The sequence below is a fragment of the Naegleria gruberi genome (assembly GCF_000004985.1).
Source record: "Naegleria gruberi genomic scaffold NAEGRscaffold_1, whole genome shotgun sequence".
Classification (NCBI taxonomy): Eukaryota; Heterolobosea; class Eutetramitea; order Acrasida; family Naegleriidae; genus Naegleria; species Naegleria gruberi.
The window spans coordinates 1,266,026-1,288,803 of record NW_003163326.1 but is presented as its reverse complement, the minus strand read 5'-3'; the positions used below and the strand labels follow the sequence as shown (position 1 = coordinate 1,288,803).

The window sequence follows — 22,778 nt, the reverse complement described above, 5'->3', positions numbered from 1 at the left end:
ATTACATTGGTGTTTATGGCTTGATGAATGGTACCAACTATAAGGTTTGGGCATTCGGTGAAAACCCAAATCAAGTTGTTCTTTCATCCAGCCAACCTGTCCAAAAGGCATTCACTGCAACAACAAAGTCTTATACTTTCAAGTATGCTAATAACGATCTCACCAAGACCATTGTTGCCACTGTGAAGCTTGTTTCTGGATCCTCAATTAATGTTTATGAAGCTCAATTCTCTAGACCTAGTGCCACAAAGTACCATTCTAAGGCTGTTGCAGTTACTGGTACCAATGGCGTCTTAAAGTTCGATGCTCCATCTCCACATCCTTTCATTTACTTTACTGTTACTGCTGATTCTGGTGAGTTCTCCATTGAAGTCACCACTTCCCAACCAATCATGGCCCTCAATGATGGTGAAGAAGTTTATTTGAATTGGGTTCCAAAGGGATCATACAGATATTTCTCCTTTGTTGCTGATAAATATCCATCCAATGCCATCTCCATTACTACCAAGCCATCCAGCGGTGACGTTGATATCTATGTTTCAACTACTCTCCAATATCCATCAGTTGAAAGCAATCAGTGGTATGCTGATATTGTTGGTGTTGACACTGTTTACATCCCAGCTAATGATGCTAAAGCTTCTGGAAAGACATTCTACATTGGTGTCTATGCCTATGATTCTGATTCATACTTTTCTATTTCAGCATCTCAAGTTGGAGCTATTTCTACTCTGTCTGAAGGAATGCGTACATCAAGCTCGGTTTTGGAAAGTGCTTATACCTACTATACTCTTAATATCAAGACTTCAGGAAAGGTCTATATTAACCTTCACTTGCTGAAGGACGGTGATGAAGCTGATATATTCTACAGTACTTCCGTCAAGACACCAAACAGATATGATTATGAAGGAAGATCCATTAACATTGGTAATGATGTTTTGACCATTGAAGATGCCATTCCAGGAGAAATTTATATTTCTGTTTATGGTGTTGTTTCAACTGATACAAGCACCAGAGCTATTCCATTCACTCTCTCAGTTGCCACTGATTATTTGAACTTGTTCCCTAATGGTGACTCTATTCTCATCAACGCCACAAAGAATAGCACTACTCATTTCAGAGTTGACATTTCTAATGCTTTGAGAATCATCACTGCTTCTGCCTCACTTGTTTCTGGAAAGACTGTTATGTACATTTCAACAAATGGACAAAAGGCCAACTCTACTAACTATGTTTGGTCTGACCAAAACACTTATGGTAACAGTATTTTGCTTAAGCAAACTGATCTTGGATTTAAACGTGGAGTTTGGTATATTGCTGTTCATGCTATTGAAGACTCTGTTTATCACATGTCATTGGCTAGTAACATTGGTGCAACTGTTTTGGAAAATGTCCCAACTCTTGGTAGAACTGCCCCAGACGGAAATATGGATTCATTGGTTTATAGCTTCTGGCTTCCATTTACTGAATCTGCTAAGGCTAAGGATGTTTACCTCCACATTAAGGAATTGGAAGGAAAGGTTGATGTTTTTATCAATCAAGATATGTTCAATGATCCATCACCAAAGAATTACACGTGGAAATCTACAACTAACGGCGAAGTTGACAGAGTTATAACCCTCAAAAAGGAAAGGCTTGTTGTTGACAAAGCTGTGTTTGTATCAGTTTTGGGTAAGGAGGCTGGAAAGAGCTCTTTGTTCTCCATTGAATTCAGATACACTGCTCCTCCAGTCACTAACAACAACAACAATCTAGGTATCATTATTGGAAGCTCTGTTGGTGGTGCAGTAGTTTTGATCATTGTAGTGTTGGTTATTGTCGGTGCTATCTTTATGGTTAGAAAGAAGAAGAAGGATGCTGCTGGATTTAAGAGATTTGATCATGAAGCCCAACAAGACGGTGCTAACTCCATGTATTATAAGGTAGAAAACCAATAAATATAACTTACTTTATTAGACTCTGTTCTCAAAGAGAAACCAATAGGTTTTTCTCTTGGCTTTGTCACCCATTAAGGCAACGTAACAATAACTTATGTAATTTTTTTTCTTTATCATTAAAAAATTAACCAATCATCACATTCAGGAATTTTAGCCAATGCCACTTAGTGACAACGTACTCGGAGGATCGTCAGATGAAGGATCTGAATATGATAATCCACCACCAGTTGTGATTGATTTTGGAAGTGGTGTGTTTAAGGCTGGTATTGCTGGTGAAGAAATTCCATCATGTTGTTTTCAGAATGTTGTCGGTTTGCCACATCTGGACGATGAAAGTGCTATTCGGGAACGATATAGAAAACTTCATTTAAAGAGATTAAGAAGATTAGGAAAGAGTAGAATCACTGTTGATGAAAATGGTGATGAAAAGACAGCTACAGAAACCAGTGAGGAAGATGAATATTTGAATGAGGAATTTCTAGTTGGTGATAAGGCTTTAGATCAACGACACTCTCATCAATTGTTCTATCCGATGGATAAAGGACAAGTTGAAGATTGGGAACAAATTGAATTTCTTATTGAGTATGCCTTGTTGGATGTTTTGGATGTTGAACCAGAGGACACATTATTACTCATCACTGATAATCCAATGAGTACAAAGAAGGAAAAGGAAAAGATGGCTGAATGTTTGTTTGAATTGTTTTTAATTCCTGGTTTGTGTTACATGCCACAACCATTATTATCCCTCTACAGTGTTGGTAAAACAACTGGTTTGGTAATTGATTCTGGTGATTGTGTTTCACACACTGTTCCTGTATTTGAAGGATTTATCATTGATCATGCTATGAATCACTTGGATTTTGGAGGAAGAGATGTAACACATTACTTGCAAAGAATGCTCTACTCAAAGGGTTATAGATTTGCTAGCTCTTCAGAACATCACTTTGTAAGAGAAATTAAGGAATCATTTGCCTACGTTTCTCAAAACTTTGAAAAGGAAAAGAAGAAACCCTATTCAGAGATTAAGAAGGATTATGAATTACCAGACGGGCAAATTATTACTCTTGATGAGGAATTATTTGCTTGTACAGAATTATTATTCAATCCATCTTTGATGGGAAAGGATGCTCCTGGATTAGCAGAGCTTGTTTTTGATACATTCAAAGCAAGTCCTATTGATGTCAGAAAAGATTTTTATAATTCAATTGTCTTGTCAGGTGGTAATACTCTCTTCAATGGTTTTAAGGAAAGAATTAAATTGGAATTGGAAAATAATGAAAAGAGTTTCAAACCTTTCAAAGTTTTGGCTGATCCAATGAGACAATTCAGTGCTTGGATGGGTGGATCTGTTATTGCTAGTTTACCAACCTTTGAAGACGCTGTTGTGACATACGAAGATTGGGAAGATTATGGCCCAAGAAGTTTGTATCAAAAGAAATCAAATTTCAACTTGTAAATTAAACTTTAAAATGTGTAAAGACAATCTTTTTCATATCTTCAATCACCTTATTAGCTTCATCAAGTCTCTTCTTTAAAATGTTAACTTCATCCTTCAGAGAGGATTGTGCCTTTTTGCTAAGCTCGTGTTGTTGTCTCTCTGTTTGTAATTGATATTGTACAGTTTGAATGGTAATTTTGAGAATCTTGTTATCAATACTTTGTGTTTCAGAGTCGTCCAACATGTCATGTCCAAACTTGGATTTGTTCCTGGCAATACGAGAAGAGTCAAGATTACTTCTAGATAATTGTTCATACTTTTCGACATGTTCCTGAATGCGGGAACGTTGAGTGGTGAGTGCTCCTTGTGACATTCCTGAAGATTTAACTTTAGTGCTATTGGTTGATGAAGTGTCCAATCTTGGAATTGAATTGGATCTCTCAGATGATAGAGAAGAGCTTGGTGAGTGAGCTGATTCCTCATCAGTTTCAAAATCAGAATCAACATATGGAATATAACCATTATTAGTCATATTCTCAATGGTTGCCCTCAAGTTTTGAATTTGTTGTGTGAAAGTTAGCTTTTCTTCTGTGGCTTCATTCTTGAGTTGCTCCAAAAGATACTTGGTTTGATCGATTTCTTCAATGAGTTTGTCATTTTCAGTCTTGATTTCTAAAATTTGCTTTTCATACTGTTCAACAATTTGATTAACAGTTGGAACGACAGCAAGATCAATCTTTTGAGTCTCAGAGGAGGTACTTGAACGAGGTGAAGTCAACTTGTCGTGGGAGTGATTAGTTTCATTTTCATCCTCTTCGTCATCAAGGGAGAGAGAATCACCCAAGTACTTGATAGGTACACTATTGGATCTTCTCTTATTGATGTCAAAGTCTTGCTTTCTGGTTTGTGCTCTCAATTGTTCCATCTCATCATTTAGAGTTTCAATCTTGGATGAAAGCATTGCATTGGCCTCCTTCAAATCGGTATTTTCCTCACTCAATGAGGTTACACTTTGTTTTTGAGTGTCGAATTCCTGCGAGAGTGATTCAAACTTGTTCTTCCACTCATCTCTATCTTCAGTGATTGTCTTGATGAGTAATTCAAGTTCTTCAATCTTTTTCAACTGTTGCAGAGAATCTTGTGGAGAGTTGACTGGTGGTTCAGCAGAAATTTGAAGTTTTGGAACGTTGGCAGGTCTTAGTGTGCTATTTGATTTACTTGGTGTATTCATCAAATCTTCTTCATCTTCAATAGTTTGAGCATTGCTCATTGTTGAACCAGTTTCACTGGTTGTATCATCATCCATTGATGATTCAGCACTACTTGGAATCATCTTGTGGAAACTAGAATTGATAATAATATTGTTACTCGATACAGATAATGGTTGAGTGGATGGCTTTGGGAATTTGTGTTCAATTTCCAAATAGAAAACATCATTATCAATGGATTGCATCTTCATTACAATGTCTCTCAGATCAACAATTTCAGGTTGATCTAAAATTTGAGAATCTCCAAAGAATGCAGTCAATGACTCGATATCATTTCTCAAACACATGAGAATAACTTCATCGCATTCTTTGGTTCTTTCAATCATTTGATTAAAGACACCTTCACCCTTCTGGAGACGTTCACTTGCATCCTTCAATCTGGTTCTTGTTTTAACCATTTCATTTTCATATTCAATGACTTGTTTTTGTTTTTTTTCGTACAGATCTGGAGTGTCTTTCAATCTACTTAGGATCATCTTGAGAGTTTGATACTTTTCAAAGTCCTTATCAAAGGTTTTCTTAATCTTATCAAAGTCCATTCTCATCTTGATAAATCTGTTTTGAATACTAATCTTTTCTTGAATAAACTCAGAAATTTTGCTAAACTTTTCAATGGACAAGTTTCTTGCGTGCAGTTCAGTCTCCTCAACATCTCTGGCTCTAGCTGTTTCACTTCCATGATATTCAGGTAAATTACTAAACTTGGCCTTGGTATGTTTTTCAGTCATTTGCTTGATGAGTTTTTGAATTTCTTGCCTCTTCTTATCAGTAATATTATTGTACCACTCATTTCTGATGTCTTCTGTTTCAAAGAAAACTCTAAATTCAGCTCCACTGATATAATCCTTGCATCTCATTGCCAATGGATCCTTATCAACGATGGAGAAATCACTAATTGACAAGTAGAACGGTTGAACAATGAATGGTGCAGTCAATTCTTTTTGACCAAGTATTTCATCCATTTGATTAATATCTACAACTGTATCCCTAGGAGTTCTTGCAAAAATAGTATAATTAGAACGATCAGTTGCCATTGTTTGTAAGGAAGCACTTGGAAGAGTCATCACGGCTGAATCCTCTGATCTGTCTTCATTCTTGATTCCCTTAATGATTAACAAGTAATAGTCATTGAATAGGTAACTTTCGAATGGAATTGGTTCAGATTGTGGCATGTCTGTATTGATTGCTTTATCGATCCATTGTAATTTGAGAGGGGAGACTTTATCTCTTATTACATTGACCAATACTTCATTCACAAAGTGTCTGTGCGGTTTGATAATTGAATTCTTAACTTGTTCAATAGAATTGAAATTATGTTTCACAATTGGACTTTCAACGAGAGCATTTTTCATGGCTGTAACCAATTGGAAACTCAATTCAGTTAATCTCTGTTTGATATCCATCACTCTGGTAAAGGCAAGTTTCTGTCTTCTCATTTCATTCAAATGATTAGCAACTTGAATCATGGTGTCATGAGCTGTGGAAAGGTACATGTAATCAGAGTGTCCTTTTGGTGTGTATTTCAGTAATTCTCTCAATAAGAGTTGATACTTTGGAATTCTTTGAACTGGTAAGATTAAGAATGAAGAAACATCCAATCCTCTACATTCTTCTCTTGTTTCCTTACATTTCTATTTAAAATAATGACTTGGTTAGAATTCGAAACATAAAATAAAAACTTACGTTTAAATAGATTTGTAACTGTTGATTCTTCTTTCTTCTATCCTTCAAAATACTTGATGCTTGTGAAAAGTTATTGATATAATCAGTGTACAATCTCATAAAAGGGGCCATTTCAGCAAAAGCTCCACCAAACGATTTCATTTGACCTGTTGGAGTCAAACTTCCATTCGTTGTTGATCTCGAACTATTTGGAGCCTCTCCATTTGGAATATCCAAATTGGTAAGTTTACCACGTGTAATTTTGTTTTTAAAATCTTTCAAAGATTTGATTGTTCCACCTGACTTTTTCTTATCCTTCTTATTCTTGCTATTTTTTGATTTTTGATTGGAATTTGTTGATGCTGTCTCATTGAATATATTGTTAGTAGTTGTTACATTGTTTTTTAAACTTTGTGCACTTGCAGAATGTTCAGTTGGTGATGTAATTGTAGCTCTTCTTGAGCTGTCAAGTGAAGAACCAATTGGAACTGCTGACATTCTAAATTCTGCAGCATCTGTATGATTACTAGCAATATTACCAACACTTCCAATACTTTGCAAATTACCAGAAGAAGCAGATAATCTAATAACAGAAACTAATTGTTTGATCATTTCGTTTTGTTTCTGTTCACATTTTTCTTGATGATCTTGAGCAATGACCAATCGTTGATACAATTTTTCATTCAAATTGTAAATCATTTCTACATTTACAAAAATACTAGCCATATTTTCACTTGCTTCAATTCCTTTTTTAACAATTGGAGTATAGAAAACATCCATAATTGTTTTCAAATCAGTGACATATGATTTTTCAGTTGAAATTATTTCATTAATTACGTGTTTACGTTTTTTACACATTGTGGACAATTCTATTTTAGTGAATTTCAAGGAAATTGTTATTTAAATTGATTGAAATTAGTTTAAAATTAGTTTGTAAATACAAAAAACTTACTTTTCAAGTTTTTTCTGACCACCTTGTTAAGAAAACAGCGTTGTATTGTTTTCAGAGCTTGTTGTGCGTGTGTACTTTCACCCACAAACTTATCTAATTCTTGTAAAAGTGTTTCTTCCTTGTTTCGAATATCTAGAGTGTCATTTGAAACATAGGGAGAAACTAAACTACTAGGAATGTTATTTGTATCTACAGAGGAAAAAGAAGGACTTGTCAGTCCTCCATTTTCGCTACCTTCATTATTAGAAACTAAACTATCGAATGAACAAGATTCTTTATCCACTCCTCCATCAACACTTTCTTCAAGAAAAATGTCATCAGCAGAAAGTGTGTGATGGTTGTGAGGTGTTGTTGTTGTACAATTACTAGTTTCCAATAAAGTTTCCACTTTCGTATTTTGTTCTTGTTGATCAACACCATTAGATGATGGATTTTGTTGTTTCTTTTGTTTTTTAGGAGGTGTTGAATAATCGTGAGGTGAACTGTGATTGGGAGAAAGTTCTGGGAATAGATCGTTGAGTGGCGTTCGTTTTTGTGTCATTTTTTTATGAAGTGTTATCAATCAAACATCAATGAAAATGTCAAGAATATTTGGCGCCATATTAATTTCACATTATTGGGTTTCATTCTTCATTCTTTCCAAATATTCAAATAAAAATTCAAATAATAAAAAATTTTGAAAATATTTGGGAAAATTCAATTTTAAAAAAAATGCAATTTAATTCATCATCAGGAGGTTCCAATGTAACGACCATTGAAAATAATATTCAATCATGTCTATCATTGAGTAGGGAAATTATTGAACATACACTTGGTCCGATGGGAATGGATATTTCAATTTTTGAAAGTAATAATAATCACAAGGTTATGGATTCATCATCACAGTATTTACCTTACATGGAGAATCAAAGCCTTCAGGAGAGGGATTCAATGTCGATATCGGAGGAAGGAAATAATGAAATGATGAAGAGTAATAATTTTATAATTACAAATGATGGAAGTACGATAATTAAATATTTAAATATTGAACATCCGAGTTGTCAGTTATTGTCAAGGGCTAGTTTGTTGCAGGATAGATTAATTGGTGATGGCACTTCATCAGTTGTGATATTGACTTGTGAATTGTTGAATCAGGCTTTAAATTTAATTAAGAATAGGAATTTACATCCTTCATTGATTGTGAGAGGATTTCAATTGGCTGTTTTAAAATCTAAATTATATTTGAATAGCTATGCTGTGAATAGTAATGAGAAGGACATTGAGAGTTTGATTAGGACTTGTATGCAATCAAAGATAATTTCACAATATGAAGAATATTTTGTAAATTTGATAAGGAATGTGCATAATCACAAATTGAATTTGCGAGTTATATATCCTAATAAGAATTTTAAATTATTCTACTTTAATGAGATTGGAAATGACATGTCTACAACATGCCAATACAGTGGATATAAATTTACAAACTTGAAGCATTTTAATGTGAACCAATTCAACATGAAAAATGTAAAAATATTAATGTGCAAAGCAGAGGAATTGAATGGCAACTTTGTTTCTAAAATATTTAGAGTTAGTCAATCAAATTTAGAAAACGAGTACAAAAAACTGACAGAACTTTGTGACTATTTAATTAATGAATTGAATATCAACGTGATATTCAATGTTGGTATTGGAATTCACAAAATTGTTCAAGAATATTTAAAACACAAGAATGTTCTCTGTGTTGGATTTGTTGATTTCAAATCGGCAGAGGTTCTTTCAATCATTGGTAATAGTATCATTTCGAGTGGATACAATAATTGTGGCTATTTGGATGAAATTAACCTAACCAGTGTCGACAATGGAAACTACCATTTGGAGATTTTATCGAATTCTCAGAATCATGCCAAGTATATTTGGAATACTATCAAAATTTCAAGCCCTAATTCTGAAATATCCAATGAAATCCAACGAAGTATTCAGGACTGTATGGGAATATTAAATCATACAGAACAAGTGTGTCCTGGTGGAGGTGCTACATTTATGGATATTTCCAAGTATATTAGAACATTGAATTATCCTAATCAATTACAATTTATTCTGGAAGCATTCTCTAATGCTCTCGAAGTTATTCCAAAAGTATTATCAACAAATATGGGTTACGATGCCTCAATTGTCCTTTCAAAATTGAGAAGTATCAAAAATGAACAATATTTTGGAGTCTCAATGGATGAACAAGTCTCCAATCAACTAAAGAGTGGTGTTATTGAGCCATGTCATCTCATTGTTTCAATAATGGATAGAGCTTTGGAATTTAGTGAAATGATTTTGAGAATTGATGAAAATATTTACATCAAACCATTTCATTCCAATGTAAAGATGTAAACACATATGACATCCAATTAATTATTTGTTATTGATAATAATGAAGATACCTGTACTTTCGGTTTGGCGCCAAAATTTACGGTTCTAGACGTTAAGGAGGTTTTTCAAACGCTTTCAAAGGGATTGAAACAAAATTTAAAAAAAAATAGCAAGACACCTTCTCTCAAATCTTAAATAGAGAAGTATCATTATCGGAATAATAATTATTAGAACAATCAGAGTGTATTGAGTAAATCTCTCTTTCTTGTTTTAAAATAGTACGAACAAACAACACCCCAATATTTTGTAAATTTACCTCCCAATAACAATACAACACTGAATCATCAGCATCAATATAGAAAATGGAACAAACAAGACAACATCAACAAACTGGTACTTTAAAGTCTGTTACAGAATATCTTCCACCTAAGGAAAGAGTCTTAAGATCGGAACAAATTGGTTTAAGCAGTCATAAAAACCTCTACAATAATGGAACATTAATTGAAAATTGGATTGAAGAAAGAAATGCTTCCGACTATCAAGATAAATTGAGAAATGATACTGGTTATGAAAATCTCTTAAAAACTCCAGCCACACTTAATCAAATAATGTACCAACACCCAACAAATCTCAAGAAGGATGCCTACAGAGTAGAAGAACCAATTCTTCCTAAAGAGACTGAGAAGGAAATACTCTTTGTTCATGGTGATGATAGATATGAACAAAGTCACGTTTCCATGACAAATCTCACCTATGCACCTCCACAACAAGCATTAAAAACTGATTCAGCAATTCAGGCCATTAGAACAATCAAACCAGGACTCCAAGAAAATCATGCTCCATCTCGTCTCGTGGAACAAAAGAAACAACAGTGGATGATTGAGAAGGAAAATGAAAAGAATTTAATGAGCACTTTCAAGACAACCTATGCTGCTGAGATTGCAGAAAAGCAAAAACTTTCGGAAACTTCTACCACCAGTACACACATTCCTTCAGAAATGTTCACAACATCTAAGGCTATCATTCCAGATAAGCAATCAGCAGTTCGTACAATGACACAATCAGGAGGTTGGTCAGACGCTCTCAAAGCTGCAAGCCCAGTTCCACAAGAAACTCAACCAAAGAACAACAAAATGTGGGGTGATTTTACCCATTCTCTAACCCAAGATCATTTAAAGTCTGGATTAAGGCAACCAGTTGAGTATAAGAATACACCTTTAGCAACTCTTGGGAAGAGAAGATAAATCATGATTTCTTTGTAATTTGTGTTAATTTTTCGCTAATTAAATTCAATGAAAGGAATAATAACAGAAAAATAAAGATAATGTTTAGTTAAAATAAGAAAGTGTCGTGAGAAGCCGAAACAGAACCTGGTGCAAACAATGAAACCTTTGATTCAAATGTTTTGAAATGAAGAGAAGCTTTCTTTGAGCTTGCCAATGTACCGTCATTAATATATGAAATGCATTCAACTTTTCCGTGAACATCCTTTGAATAGCCTGTTGGAAGTGGACCCACTCTATAAACAATATCACTCATGTGTTCAAACATGTTAGTCAATTGAGTATTTTCATCATCTGCTGGATGATTATGCATCAAGACAATAATTGAAATATTATTCGAATAGAATTTCTTCAATTTGGTAATAAATTTCAACAATTTCCTATTGACATCTTGATCAAAATAATATTGTAATAGAGGATTAACATGATCCAAAATGATGCATGATGATTGTTGTTTCTCACAAGTTAAAATTTCAAATAAATTAGCCAAATATTCATCCAAACTATTATTATGCTTTAAATTGACAATACAAGTTGGTCTTGTGGCAGGTGTAGTCTTTGTAATTAACAATGGTGATGAAAATAAAAGTAAGTCATCTCCAGTCTCCACCGATGAATCTACAAAAGATTGTTGAGCATCAATAAATGTAAATTTTCCTTCCTGTGATTCCTTTTCCAAATTAATATTTAATTTTAATTCAACTGTATTGTAGTGAAAGAAGGATTGATTAAAAGAACACAGCGTTACTTTCTTTCCATGATTAATAAAAGAATTCAAAAAGTGATGAACAAGAAAGCCTCCATCACAACTTGTAGTTCCATCCCGAACGTAAATTAATTGATTTTCAGGAATATATTTATCATTCCACTTCATACAAGTGTTTAATTCTGTAAAAATTACGCCATTAGATGCCATTGTTAATAAATATTACTAGTCTGATGATAATAGGCAAACTTTAACGTTTTTCGTTTTTTTTAAAATTTACATGGAATACTAGAATTGCACTTTTGTTTTTGCAGCAAATTTGCTTTTGATTTTATTTAAATGTCTGAAACTCTATAATATGGTGATTGTTCTTCTCCTCCTAATAGATTCTCGTTACTTAGGTTAACAGGTGTTGAAGGTGAGGAGTCAACAAGAAATTCCTTTGGTTTTCTGTTTGCCTTCTTTTGAGCAATCCAATTCTTGATAATAACTCTTCTATTAATGAGCCATCTGAATCCTCTCTTTATGAAAACAGTATCTGGAACATATAATAAAGCCAAATAGGCGAGAATTCTCAAAGCAATTGCATAACAAATCAATGCTACACCTGACCACCAATTTCCAAACTGGTATCCAAAAATGTCTAAACTTGTTTGAACATTGAAAATTTGAGTAAACTTTTCAAGTTCAATTAGATAAACAATTTCTTGTGAATATCTCAAGAAGGAAATCCAGTGGAGAATATTCATTGGGAAGAACATGTCATTCATTTGAGGAATTGTTGGTCTAAGGCCTGCTAACATGGTCATGATAATTACAACAACTACACCTGCCAATTTACTGACAGATGGTCGCAATAGAATGGAAAGCAAATAACCAAAACCAACAGCAACATTATAAACTAAAATTAAATATCCATAACTATCATTTTCAATATTAATTACAAGATCACTAATTGTACTACTTACTATTCCCAGAAAGATCCTAATGGATTGGCAAGAATATAAAAGATGGACGTATAAATGGCTGGATAAATCAAAATATAAGGAATGTGAACAATATTCTTTGCAATAAAGTACATTAAGGTTGACAATCCACTTGCATATTCTCTCTTGAAAACAACCAATTCATCACCGAAAATACTCAAAGAACTCATCACACCACACAATGCCATACCCAATGGAATGATTTGTGCCATAGAAATGATTGGATCATCGAGGGGCATTGAACATTTCAATCTTAATGGTTCTGGACATAATTTGATAATTTCTTCGTGTGGAGGTCCTCTGTAATGCAAACCATCTACAAAGATTATACCACATGCAAGACCACCAATATACACCAAAGAGACACCCAATAAGAAATCAAAAACACTTCTTGTGAATTGAATCAAAGTTCTTCTCAAACATAACCATAATTGACTTGTGATAAGAGTTGTTCTTCTTGAATTTTCCCTCTTAATTTCTTCATAATCAGAACATTCCAAGAGTTCTTTCTGATTGACTTTGAAATAACTTGTAGAACTATGTTTCTCCCAAACTTGAGATAAACTTGAGGCAATATATTTGTTATCATTATGAACTTGACCAGAGGTAACATCGAGAATGAAATCAGCTGGATTAACTTTTGCATCTGCTTTGTAACCTAACTTTTCAAAATATGGCAATGCATTTGCGCTTGGTCCATTATAAACTAATCTACCACCAGTTTCCAATAAAATTACATTATGGAACATTTCGAATATTTCAGTTCTAGGCTGGTGAATAACTGCTGCAACGGTAACATTTTGTTCAGTAGCAATTCTATTAAGGGCAAACATAACTTCCTTACTTGAGACTGAATCTAAACCAGAAGTAGGTTCATCCAAAAACAAAACTTTTGGATCAGCTGCCAATTCAATACCAATGTTAACACGTTTCTTTTGACCTCCTGAAATACCTCTCTGCTTTTCATCACCAATAATTGAGTGTTTAATATGACCAAGACCAAGAGTTTCAATAACATTACTAATAATTGAAGTTACTTGTTTAGCGGCCAATCTAAAGTCCAATTTAGTCTTGGCTGCAAAATGAATAGTTTCCTTAACTGTTAAATTTGGATGCATGATATCATTTTGTGGAACAAATCCTGTAATCTTTTTCAAATTTGCGAATGAATCAATAGTATTATTAATCTTAATGGTACCATTGATTGAACCTTCATAAACTCTTCCTGCCAAAATGGAAAGTAATGTTGTCTTACCACAACCACTAGGTCCCATGATTGCAGTCAATCTAGATGGAGGAATTACACCTGTCACATCATTAAGGATTGATTTGCCATTCACATGATAACAAAGCTTATCAAAGACAATGGAAACACCTGCAGGCTTTTTGTCACCTGGTTCCATCAATTCTCTTTGAGAAGTTGGTGTTTGAATAATTGATCTCTTCTTATCAATATAATTATTCCATAACTTTCTTCCAAGTCTGATAGCATAAAAGATTACAATGACAATTAAAGAACAAATAAAAACAAAGAGGAATCCCAAAATGTTGAAAGCCTCATGTTCTTGATTGGTTGAACAAATTGAAAGGAAACTACATGCTCTTGGAATAATGCTTCCTGTTGGACAATAATGTCCAGAAGGACAAGTTGACAAAGAAGAAGGATTTGCACAATAATATCCAGCAGGACACACTTGAGGAATGACACTTCCTTCAGGGCAATATTGACCACTTGTACATGCTTTCTTTGTTGCTGGAGAGGTGCAGTAAAAACCTGCTGGACAGGCAATTTCCTGACTTGCTCCATCAACACAATAACTACAATAACTAAAATTGCATTTACAAATAGTTGGAGTAATGATGCGGGAATCTGTACAAAAAGTATTATCAGGACAATTCAAACTCTTTCTGGTAGTGTTAAAATCCTCAGTTGAGTTAAATTGAAGTTCTCTTGCTAATGGACAGTATTCACCTTTCTTACATTCTGCAACTGAATAATGGATGGCATCCCTTCTCATAATGAATAAACCATCTGAAATTGGAATGGTTGGATAGTAAGGAGTCAATGTTAAAGTTCCCTTGTCTGGCACGTTATTTTCTTGTTGTAAACCACTCTTGAAACAATTGTAATTATTATCAGTACAACGTTTTGGAGCTTCCAACCCCTCTTCATCACAATAGAATCCTGGTGGACAAAGCATCTTGACACCGTTTGTACCTATTAACATCAAAAGAGTAAAACAAAAGCTATTAGAAGAAACTTACAAAAATTGCCTTTTGGACAAAGCATGGCATAATTAGGTCTTTCAGTATAGTAACCATTATCTAGTTTTGTAATGACTGTTTCCTTAACATTAGGACAGTATAAACCAGGCATACAATAACTAAGTGAGAAACCAAATAAACCAATATTTGGTTCAGTTGGTGGATTTTCCTTACATGTATCAGCAAATGAACTAAAGAATATATTTTTCTCATCCTTTTTCAGAGTTTCACAAATGGCATGATAACGAATTAAGGCGTCAATTTCCCACTTCTTTCTTGTTAAGGTAAGGAAGATGTGTTGACCATTTGGTGAAATACCCAACTCCAAAGGTCTTCCAACAAGTTTGAATTGATTGTACTCACGGACAACTAGACTTCTTTCAACAGATGATTGACATGCACGAGCTTGAGCACCAAAAATAATGAGAGAATTATCTTCCATGGTGATGAAAATGTTGTGAACCCAGTGGTAAAGCATCATTTCTCTCACAGTATCTGGTGGAATAATATCCAGAAGGGTTGAACATTGTCCAGCTCCTTCAATTACTGCTTGGAAAGTTGCTAAACAAGCCTTGTAATTGGTCATGTAATCAGATCCCTTATTTAGGAGAGTTGAAACACCAGCCATTTGTTCACACATGGGGCCAACTGATTGAATAGCTGCTTGGGTATTGGTAACATATTGAGCTGTAATTCCCATAATTTGATCCCTTACTTCAACTGGAAGATCAACAAATGTTGATTTGATATGAGTGACCTTGTATGGAAGTGTTTGCACATGTTCAAATGCTTTGACACACTTTCCATCGATTGGATATTCACCAATGGTCACGTCACATACAGTATTATCACTTCTTTCATAACCCCAACTGTTCAAATTTCTCAAAGTCATCTTGGAAGATCCAGTTTGAGAGTTAAAAGTAGCAACTCCAATATAGAGAGCTTGATAATATTCTGGAGCCGATGAAGAACATTCTCCACCAGTTGCCTTAATAATTTCCTCCTTGAATAAAGTATATCCACTTATGGTAGTTTTTTCATCCAAAGATCCAACTCTATAAATTAGATTGTATCCAGCAGAATTACCACTTATAACCTTATCACCTCTCTCGAAAGGAATCAAATAGAGAGACTTGCTAGTTTGAATACTAATTAAATTTCTGTATGGATGATCATCCTTAATATAGATGGATGCTGTCGGTTTAGAAATGTTATAATATTGAGTATGAACTTGAACATTAACAATCTTTTCACTAGTGAATTGATAAGTATAAATCTTTTCTACAATATTGCACAATGCTCCAAGTTTTGAAAAGAAGATTGTTTCCTCACCAATTAAAAGTAAGAATATTTCTCCCTGATCTTCCATATATAAAATTTCACTATAAACAATATCTGCATTGGTTAGTAAATTAAAATTGGTGCATGGACGAAAAGTTACATCCAATTGCGAATAATAATACATGATAGAGTGTTGTTTTGCTTTACCAATGACGTAAACACCCTTTCCTTCCTTGAAAGGAACGCTCACAACCTTTGTAATTGGTTCAAAGTGATTGTTATCTCCCATGAGAGGAAGCAACACGTTTCCATCATTGAAATTGGATCCAAATAATTGGCCTCTATTAGTAGCAAATAGAATGTAACGAGAGGATTGATTACCTGTGGAGAAACCCTCCAACTCTATGATATTTAAAGAATTGAGGAAGTAGCATTCATCAGACCATTCATCTTGTGGATTTCCATTCTTATCTAAACATGTTTGCAAATCAATAGTGGAATCATTGAATAATTTGTAACCTAGAGGATAGGGAACAATGTACGGATTTTGATAATGACAATAACTAGGATAGGTCATTGTAATATTGGTACTACAGATGTCTTGCTTCCATGTAGATGTTTGATTGATACAGACTTTGAGTTGTGGTTGTTGTTGTCCCTCTACAAAGCTAAAGCTAGATGAGATCATCATGATTGAACTAAAGCATACCACTGCAACAATCATACAGAGTGATGCGGCTAGTGTGGAGGAGATCCTCTTTGAGGTGGAACAACCAAGTAATCTTGATGATGCATTACCAACCTGCATAATGTGATTCATTGCACTTTCAGGAGTGTTATCTCTTGGTAGTGTTTGCATTTTTTTGTTTTAAAAAGAATGGATGGTACCTTACTACCTTAATATATTTCTTGATATACAGTTTCAACGTAGAAGTGAGTTGGACTTGAAAAAAGGTTCTTTTATCCAAAAGGAACAATATCTAGGCATTCCAATTGTTTGGGTCAAAAGGAAGAACCTGTGCAACATTTACGTGGAACTGAAATATGTTTGGAAGGTGATTTGCCTTATTGATGATGGTAGGATTAATAGGTGGGAAGAGGAGAGCGCAAAAAATTCAGCGATACAGTCAATTACGGTTGTTAACAGAATATCCGCAACAACACTCAGGAGATATGAGGCAAAGTTGCAAAGCAAGAATAATTGGTGGAGTTTATAAAAGAAAATTGATCTAGTGGAAATCAGGGATTTTCTCTTTAAACATGGTCTTATTCTTGCTATAGTCACTTCTCATTCTGATGAATGCAATAACATCTTCATGTTTCACGGATGGATTCTTTTCTAATTGAGAGACAACTTCTGGAAGATTCTGTGGTAAGACAAGTAAAACGTTGGAAACTTCTCTGAGAGTATCGAATTGATCTTCAATAACTGTTACTTGGAATTGTCTCATACATTTCTGATACTCTGACAAATCTCTCATCAATTTAATGGCTCCCAAATTGCTTACTGACATATCTTTAAGGGTATTGGTCAATAATTGGAAAAAATGCATACCCAATTTCGTCAAAAAGTATTCTCTATTCTTACCAAATAGACAGGTTTGAATCTGTTCGCAGTGTGTTGTCAGGAAGGAACAACATTTTGTGCAGCCCTGGGTTGGTTGATGTTCTACAAAGACAAACCTTGAATCATTTTCTTTTGGTTTATAGTCTGCTGCAATATTCTTTTGTTCCTTCTCCAAAATGAATTTACAATACTCTACAATAGATTTTAACATAATTTCCAATCCTTTCACAACATATGACTCGAGGGTAGAAAATAAATCATCTTTCAGCTTGATACATTGTAATTGCATTGGCAAGGATACAGACACAATGCTTGGCAGTACGTTTTGTTCCAAGTGTCTCTGTACTTTTTGGAGTACAGAATTTGTCAAGTGAATTGCCAAGTAGAGATCTGTGGATGGTTCCTTCTTGGCTCCATATGAAATAGTTGCCACAGAAAATTCGAGTCCCTTCTTTACATAATTACAAACAGCATTTTTCAGCAATTCAAAAATAGTGTACATATTCTTTGGGATTTCATTCTTTAGAGACAGTTTCTTGCATCTCAACAATGATTCAGTGTTAGTGTGAATAAAGTTTACAATAACATCCAATTGTAATCGAGGATAATCTTTGAGCATTTCAACTTGTTCAGGTACTTGCATAGCGTTGCTGAAAATTTGTAGCAAGTTGGAGCCAGAAAGAAGAGTTTTTTGAGAGGTAGCTAAGAGTTGTAATATTGGTGATTCCATTTCTTCAATTGGTTGAACAATCTCCTCATACTTTCCATCGACATATTTTTGTTCTACACTTCCATAACCCTTCTTTTTGACAAAGAAGATATTCTCAATGCTTCTTGTCAAGTTGGATTTCAAAGTTGGAATGTTAGAGTGTTCTGTCACCAGTCTATCCACAAAATTAATGGTGGTATTATAAATCTTTTCGAAATTTTTGAGGTATGATTCCAATCTATCTTCTTCTGGTTCTTTGAGGAGTGAACTCACAATTTCTTCCAGAATTTCATCAACAATCTTTTGAAGGAAGAGTAAAAGTACATCTCTAGAAGAGTTGGAAAATACTTCAGAAATGATAGAATATTCTGATGAGGTTGCCTTTTCAACTCTTGTTAAAAAGTTTGTGTATGCTTCAACATCATTTACACTCTTAATGACAGCATTGATACATTCCTGATATACAATTTCTCGAGTGTTAGACCGAGCTTCATCAAGTTGTTGTCTATATGTATCGAGAGTATTTTCTAGAGATTCGATATCCTCTTTTTCTGCATTACTATCCGTAGACTTATCTGTACCAGTATTATTCGTATTATTTTGAGAGACTTCTGTAGATGTGCCTCTTTCTTCGTCTTGATCTTCATCATCCTCATTTTCTTCTTCAACAACTGATTTGGTAGGTTTTTTAGATTCCAATTTAGTCTCTAATTCTTTTATATCTTTTAGGAGTGTTCCAAAATTTTCCTTCAATTGTTTTTCAACAGCCTCCGTTGTAAAGGTAATGAATTTTTCAAATCTCATCTTTACATAGAGATCAATGCATTTTGATTCATTCTTAATATCAAGCAAAATTCTGGCCTTTTTCTTCATTTCGCTAATACCTTGTTTTCTTTGATCCTCACTCAACTTGACAGATTGAGCAAAATCTTCCAATAAATTTTGTAAAAGGTCGTCATTATATAATTTGATATTGGCAATAGCATTTTTACATGAATCTACCTTTGTCAAATCAGCAGCAATGAGGGACAATTCTTGCACAATTTTGGCAGCGCGATGTTGTGATCCCTTCTTCTTAAAGATGGCATGGTTGAACTTTTTCTTTGGTAAAATTTCGTGTTTGAATTGTTCTGGGGTATAGCTGTTGAATTCATTAAAGAATTTCATCAATTGTTTAGCTTCAATAGCTCTACTCTTTTGTTTATCTACAGTGTCGAGAGTATTACCAATTTGTACAGTAGTATTACCAACTTGATTAATGACATCTTCGATATTTTTGAATTTTTCTGATATTGTCTTGATGGCTAATTAGTAATTAATTTAAAAAGATTACCTACCTCTAACTCTTGATGAAATGTTTGTAATTTGGACTGATGTTTCTGAGATGCAGCTTCAGTTTCTTTTACCAACTTTTCCACAGTAATATTTACATCTTTCATTAATCTTTCCATATCAACAATACTTCTGTGAAATAATTGTTGAAAAACTTCCAAATAATCAGCTTGTTTGTCCTCTAATTCTTGATTCGCACTGTTTGATCCAAATCCATTTGACGAATTATTGGAATTAATTCTATTAACTTCATTTAATAATTTATAAGTGAGTGTTTCGATAAATTCTCCTTCATTATAGTTTGCTCCGAATGCTGATTTTTCTTGGAACATGGTAATAGGATAGAAAGGAGTACATTTTTCTGTATTAGGTGGTGGAGGCATAAGAGGTGTGCTTGATCCTCTTTCCGATTTTGATTCGGATTTTGGTTCCTTTTCTTTTGAATTTTCTTTTGACTTGGTATTTTCCTTTGATGATGTAGTAGTTGGTGTTGGAGTATCCTTTTCATTGTTGCCTCTTACAGTTGATGAACGAGATGATTTGGTTTTATCGGATGATGATGTTGTGGATGATGATCCTTGATTAGTACTTCCTGCTCTTCTTCTGATAGGTTTTGTAGGTGTACCTTCTCCAGAAGTTAATGATGACGAGGCTCCAGATTTCCCCAACTCATTTCTACTGGTTGAAGATTTCATTTTTTAATATTTAAATTCTTTTGCATTACAAATTTATGAACGGTTGAGTACAATTTATTCAATGTTAAATTAAAAGATCGACATTTAATGGTAACAAAACCCTTTTAATTATTTATTAACAATTAATTGCATTGTTTAAACTTTAACTTGAAAATTCCCGCCTAAAAAATGTCCAATTTAACGATAGGAAATAAACAACCCTCATCATCAAATCTTCCTTCACAAGGACAATCAAACCAAAACAATATGACAACAACACAGAGTAAATTAATTAATTCCTCATCATCAGCAGCCAATGTGAAGGCATCATTAGAAAACACAACTGATAAATATCGGAATGAAAATCTCATCATTGATCAACAAGAGGAAACAACACATTCAAATGGTGGATTTATGCGAGTTTTTCAAGAATTAAAGGACAAGGCTACCAACATGTTATTCCAACATCAATATTGGAATTTATTTTCTTCGGCAGCATCGAATTCAGTTCCAGTCGAAGCCTCTAACAAATTTGATTATTTGGGAGACAATAACCACCAAATAAGACCACCTTTTATTATTGAAAGATTTGATAGACCAATTATGAGCGGCGGAAAGAAGGGTGTGCAGAGAAAGACTGTTCCACTCTTACAGTTGGAAAATTATTTAAATAAGTGTTTGGTGAATCAGGAAATTGCCATCAAGACAGTTTGTTTCTGCTTACTTCGTCAGTCTACAATATGGTCCTACTCTTATCATCAACTCACGAATGAAAATCAATTCATTTCAAATATGGAAGATAATCATCAGATAAGGAAGCAAACAAAGATACCACTCTCTTTGTTCTTAATTGGACCTGTTGGATGTGGAAAAATTTATCTGTCAAAACTCATTGCCCAATCACAAAGCAGACCATTTGTACTCTTAGATATGAGCTATTTTACCGAGGAGGAAGATTTATCAAATCTTGTACAATTTTCTGATGAGTATAGATATTCTGAACCTTTCAATTACATGCTAGGTCAATTAAATGTCATTCTAGAGACCACTCCAAATGCTGTAATTGTATTCAATAATATGGAGAGTGCCCATCCATCTGTATTCAGATTTTTACATCAACTCTTCAGATCTGGCATTATTCTAGAGCAAAAAACGAGAAAGCAATCATCCTCACTAGAACCTGGGAAAAAAGAAAAGAAGAAAGATAACGAGGATGATTTGGTGAAAATAATAGATGCCAGCCAGGCCATATTTATTTGCATTTCTGTAATAAGTGACCAAGTTGTGAAAAAGAATATTCTGGAGAGTGGACCAAATAATTTAATAGAGAAATACGAAAAGGAGAAAAAGACAATAGGTAATTGGGATAATGGATTTGAAGGTTACGAGAATGAGGATGCCTATGATTATGATTTTAAACGAAGAATGAATCGTACAAAGGTTGCACCTCCTCCACCTTCTTCAAAGTTTGTTGACCAAGTTACTTCTTCATACTCAACCATTGATGCCTTAGATAGAGTGATTGAATTTAGACATCAAATCACACCAATACTGGTCGATCATTTGAATAATTCTAACAAATCGACAGAAGAAAGCAAACAACCAAAATGCTTTGATGCATTCCTCCATCAATTTAATGCTATTATACCATTCTTTGCCTTCTCAGATATTGAGCTTTGTAATCAAATTGTGACACAATTGAATGTCTTTTCAACATTTGCCTTTACTCAAAAAAGATTCAAAATGACATGGAGTGAGGATGTTGTGATATGGCTCATGAAGAGATATAGACCTTCCCTTACTGTTACAGGTGTGTTAGAAAATCATATTCTTACGCCACTGGCAGCTTCTGATCACTTGTTTGCGGAGAATGATCATATCCATTTGGAGGTGTCTCCTGAGCTGGATAGGGTTAGTGTTGTTGTTTTGAATAGAAGAGATGATATTCAACTAAGAAGAAGTTTGAATGTAATTCAATCTAAATTATAAACATTCCATGAATTCAAAATAATTTAAAATCAATTTAGAAAAAAATGAAATTCTTCTCCTCACTCAAATCGTCAAAATTCCTTCATCACCTCAGCCAACAATCATCCAATAGTAATATTAAACAAATCACTATTAATTTTATTCGGATTAAATACCATCAAATAATTAAAAATTCACTACCATTCCGAATACTTTTACCGATTTCTATTCTCAGTATGCTGACATCATATCTGAGTGTCATTAGAGATTATAATAAGACTGTAGAATTAAACATTCCGTATGATGTATATAAATTTAGTATGAAAGTATCAAAATCAATAATAGATGAATTAATACAATTAAAAAATCAAAATTATCCTCTCGATAATGTTGAACAAATTACTGATTTATTG

General features: G+C 33.9%; 8 protein-coding genes across 8 annotated transcripts; 4 read left to right on the top strand and 4 right to left on the bottom strand.

Annotated features, from left to right (window-relative positions):
- Positions 1 to 2,091: 2,091 nt before the first annotated feature.
- Positions 2,092 to 3,390, top strand: NAEGRDRAFT_29311 (uncharacterized protein; the record flags this gene model as incomplete). The annotated part of the gene is made up of 2 exons (XM_002683542.1): positions 2,092 to 2,269; positions 2,390 to 3,390. The coding sequence occupies 2 exons, from the start codon at positions 2,092 to 2,094 to the stop codon at positions 3,388 to 3,390; spliced, it is 1,179 nt and encodes a 392-aa protein (XP_002683588.1).
- NAEGRDRAFT_77826 (rhoGEF domain-containing protein) lies at positions 3,389 to 7,795 on the bottom strand (the record flags this gene model as incomplete). The annotated part of the gene is made up of 3 exons (XM_002683237.1): positions 3,389 to 6,271; positions 6,324 to 7,171; positions 7,255 to 7,795. 3 exons carry the CDS (start codon positions 7,793 to 7,795, stop codon positions 3,392 to 3,394), a joined length of 4,269 nt encoding a protein of 1,422 aa, XP_002683283.1. The 3' UTR covers positions 3,389 to 3,391.
- A 170-nt stretch (positions 7,796 to 7,965) lies between these two features.
- NAEGRDRAFT_61584 (uncharacterized protein) lies at positions 7,966 to 9,615 on the top strand (the record flags this gene model as incomplete). Its single annotated transcript, XM_002683541.1, has 1 exon — positions 7,966 to 9,615. The coding sequence occupies one exon, from the start codon at positions 7,966 to 7,968 to the stop codon at positions 9,613 to 9,615; it is 1,650 nt and encodes a 549-aa protein (XP_002683587.1).
- A 341-nt stretch (positions 9,616 to 9,956) lies between these two features.
- Positions 9,957 to 10,838, top strand: NAEGRDRAFT_61583 (uncharacterized protein; the record flags this gene model as incomplete). Its single annotated transcript, XM_002683540.1, has 1 exon — positions 9,957 to 10,838. One exon carries the CDS (start codon positions 9,957 to 9,959, stop codon positions 10,836 to 10,838), a length of 882 nt encoding a protein of 293 aa, XP_002683586.1.
- Positions 10,839 to 10,926: 88 nt separating this feature from the next.
- On the bottom strand, positions 10,927 to 11,793 carry NAEGRDRAFT_61582 (uncharacterized protein; the record flags this gene model as incomplete). Its single annotated transcript, XM_002683236.1, has 1 exon — positions 10,927 to 11,793. The coding sequence occupies one exon, from the start codon at positions 11,791 to 11,793 to the stop codon at positions 10,927 to 10,929; it is 867 nt and encodes a 288-aa protein (XP_002683282.1).
- A 1,312-nt stretch (positions 11,794 to 13,105) lies between these two features.
- Positions 13,106 to 13,972, bottom strand: NAEGRDRAFT_28981 (uncharacterized protein; the record flags this gene model as incomplete). The annotated part of the gene is made up of 1 exon (XM_002683235.1): positions 13,106 to 13,972. A coding segment is annotated over one exon (867 nt), but the record flags the coding sequence as incomplete, so codon positions are not given.
- Positions 13,973 to 17,344: 3,372 nt separating this feature from the next.
- Positions 17,345 to 20,418, bottom strand: NAEGRDRAFT_61580 (uncharacterized protein; the record flags this gene model as incomplete). Its single annotated transcript, XM_002683234.1, has 2 exons — positions 17,345 to 19,687; positions 19,729 to 20,418. The coding sequence occupies 2 exons, from the start codon at positions 20,416 to 20,418 to the stop codon at positions 17,345 to 17,347; spliced, it is 3,033 nt and encodes a 1,010-aa protein (XP_002683280.1).
- A 168-nt stretch (positions 20,419 to 20,586) lies between these two features.
- On the top strand, positions 20,587 to 22,386 carry NAEGRDRAFT_45254 (uncharacterized protein; the record flags this gene model as incomplete). The annotated part of the gene is made up of 1 exon (XM_002683539.1): positions 20,587 to 22,386. One exon carries the CDS (start codon positions 20,587 to 20,589, stop codon positions 22,384 to 22,386), a length of 1,800 nt encoding a protein of 599 aa, XP_002683585.1.
- Positions 22,387 to 22,778: the final 392 nt, after the last annotated feature.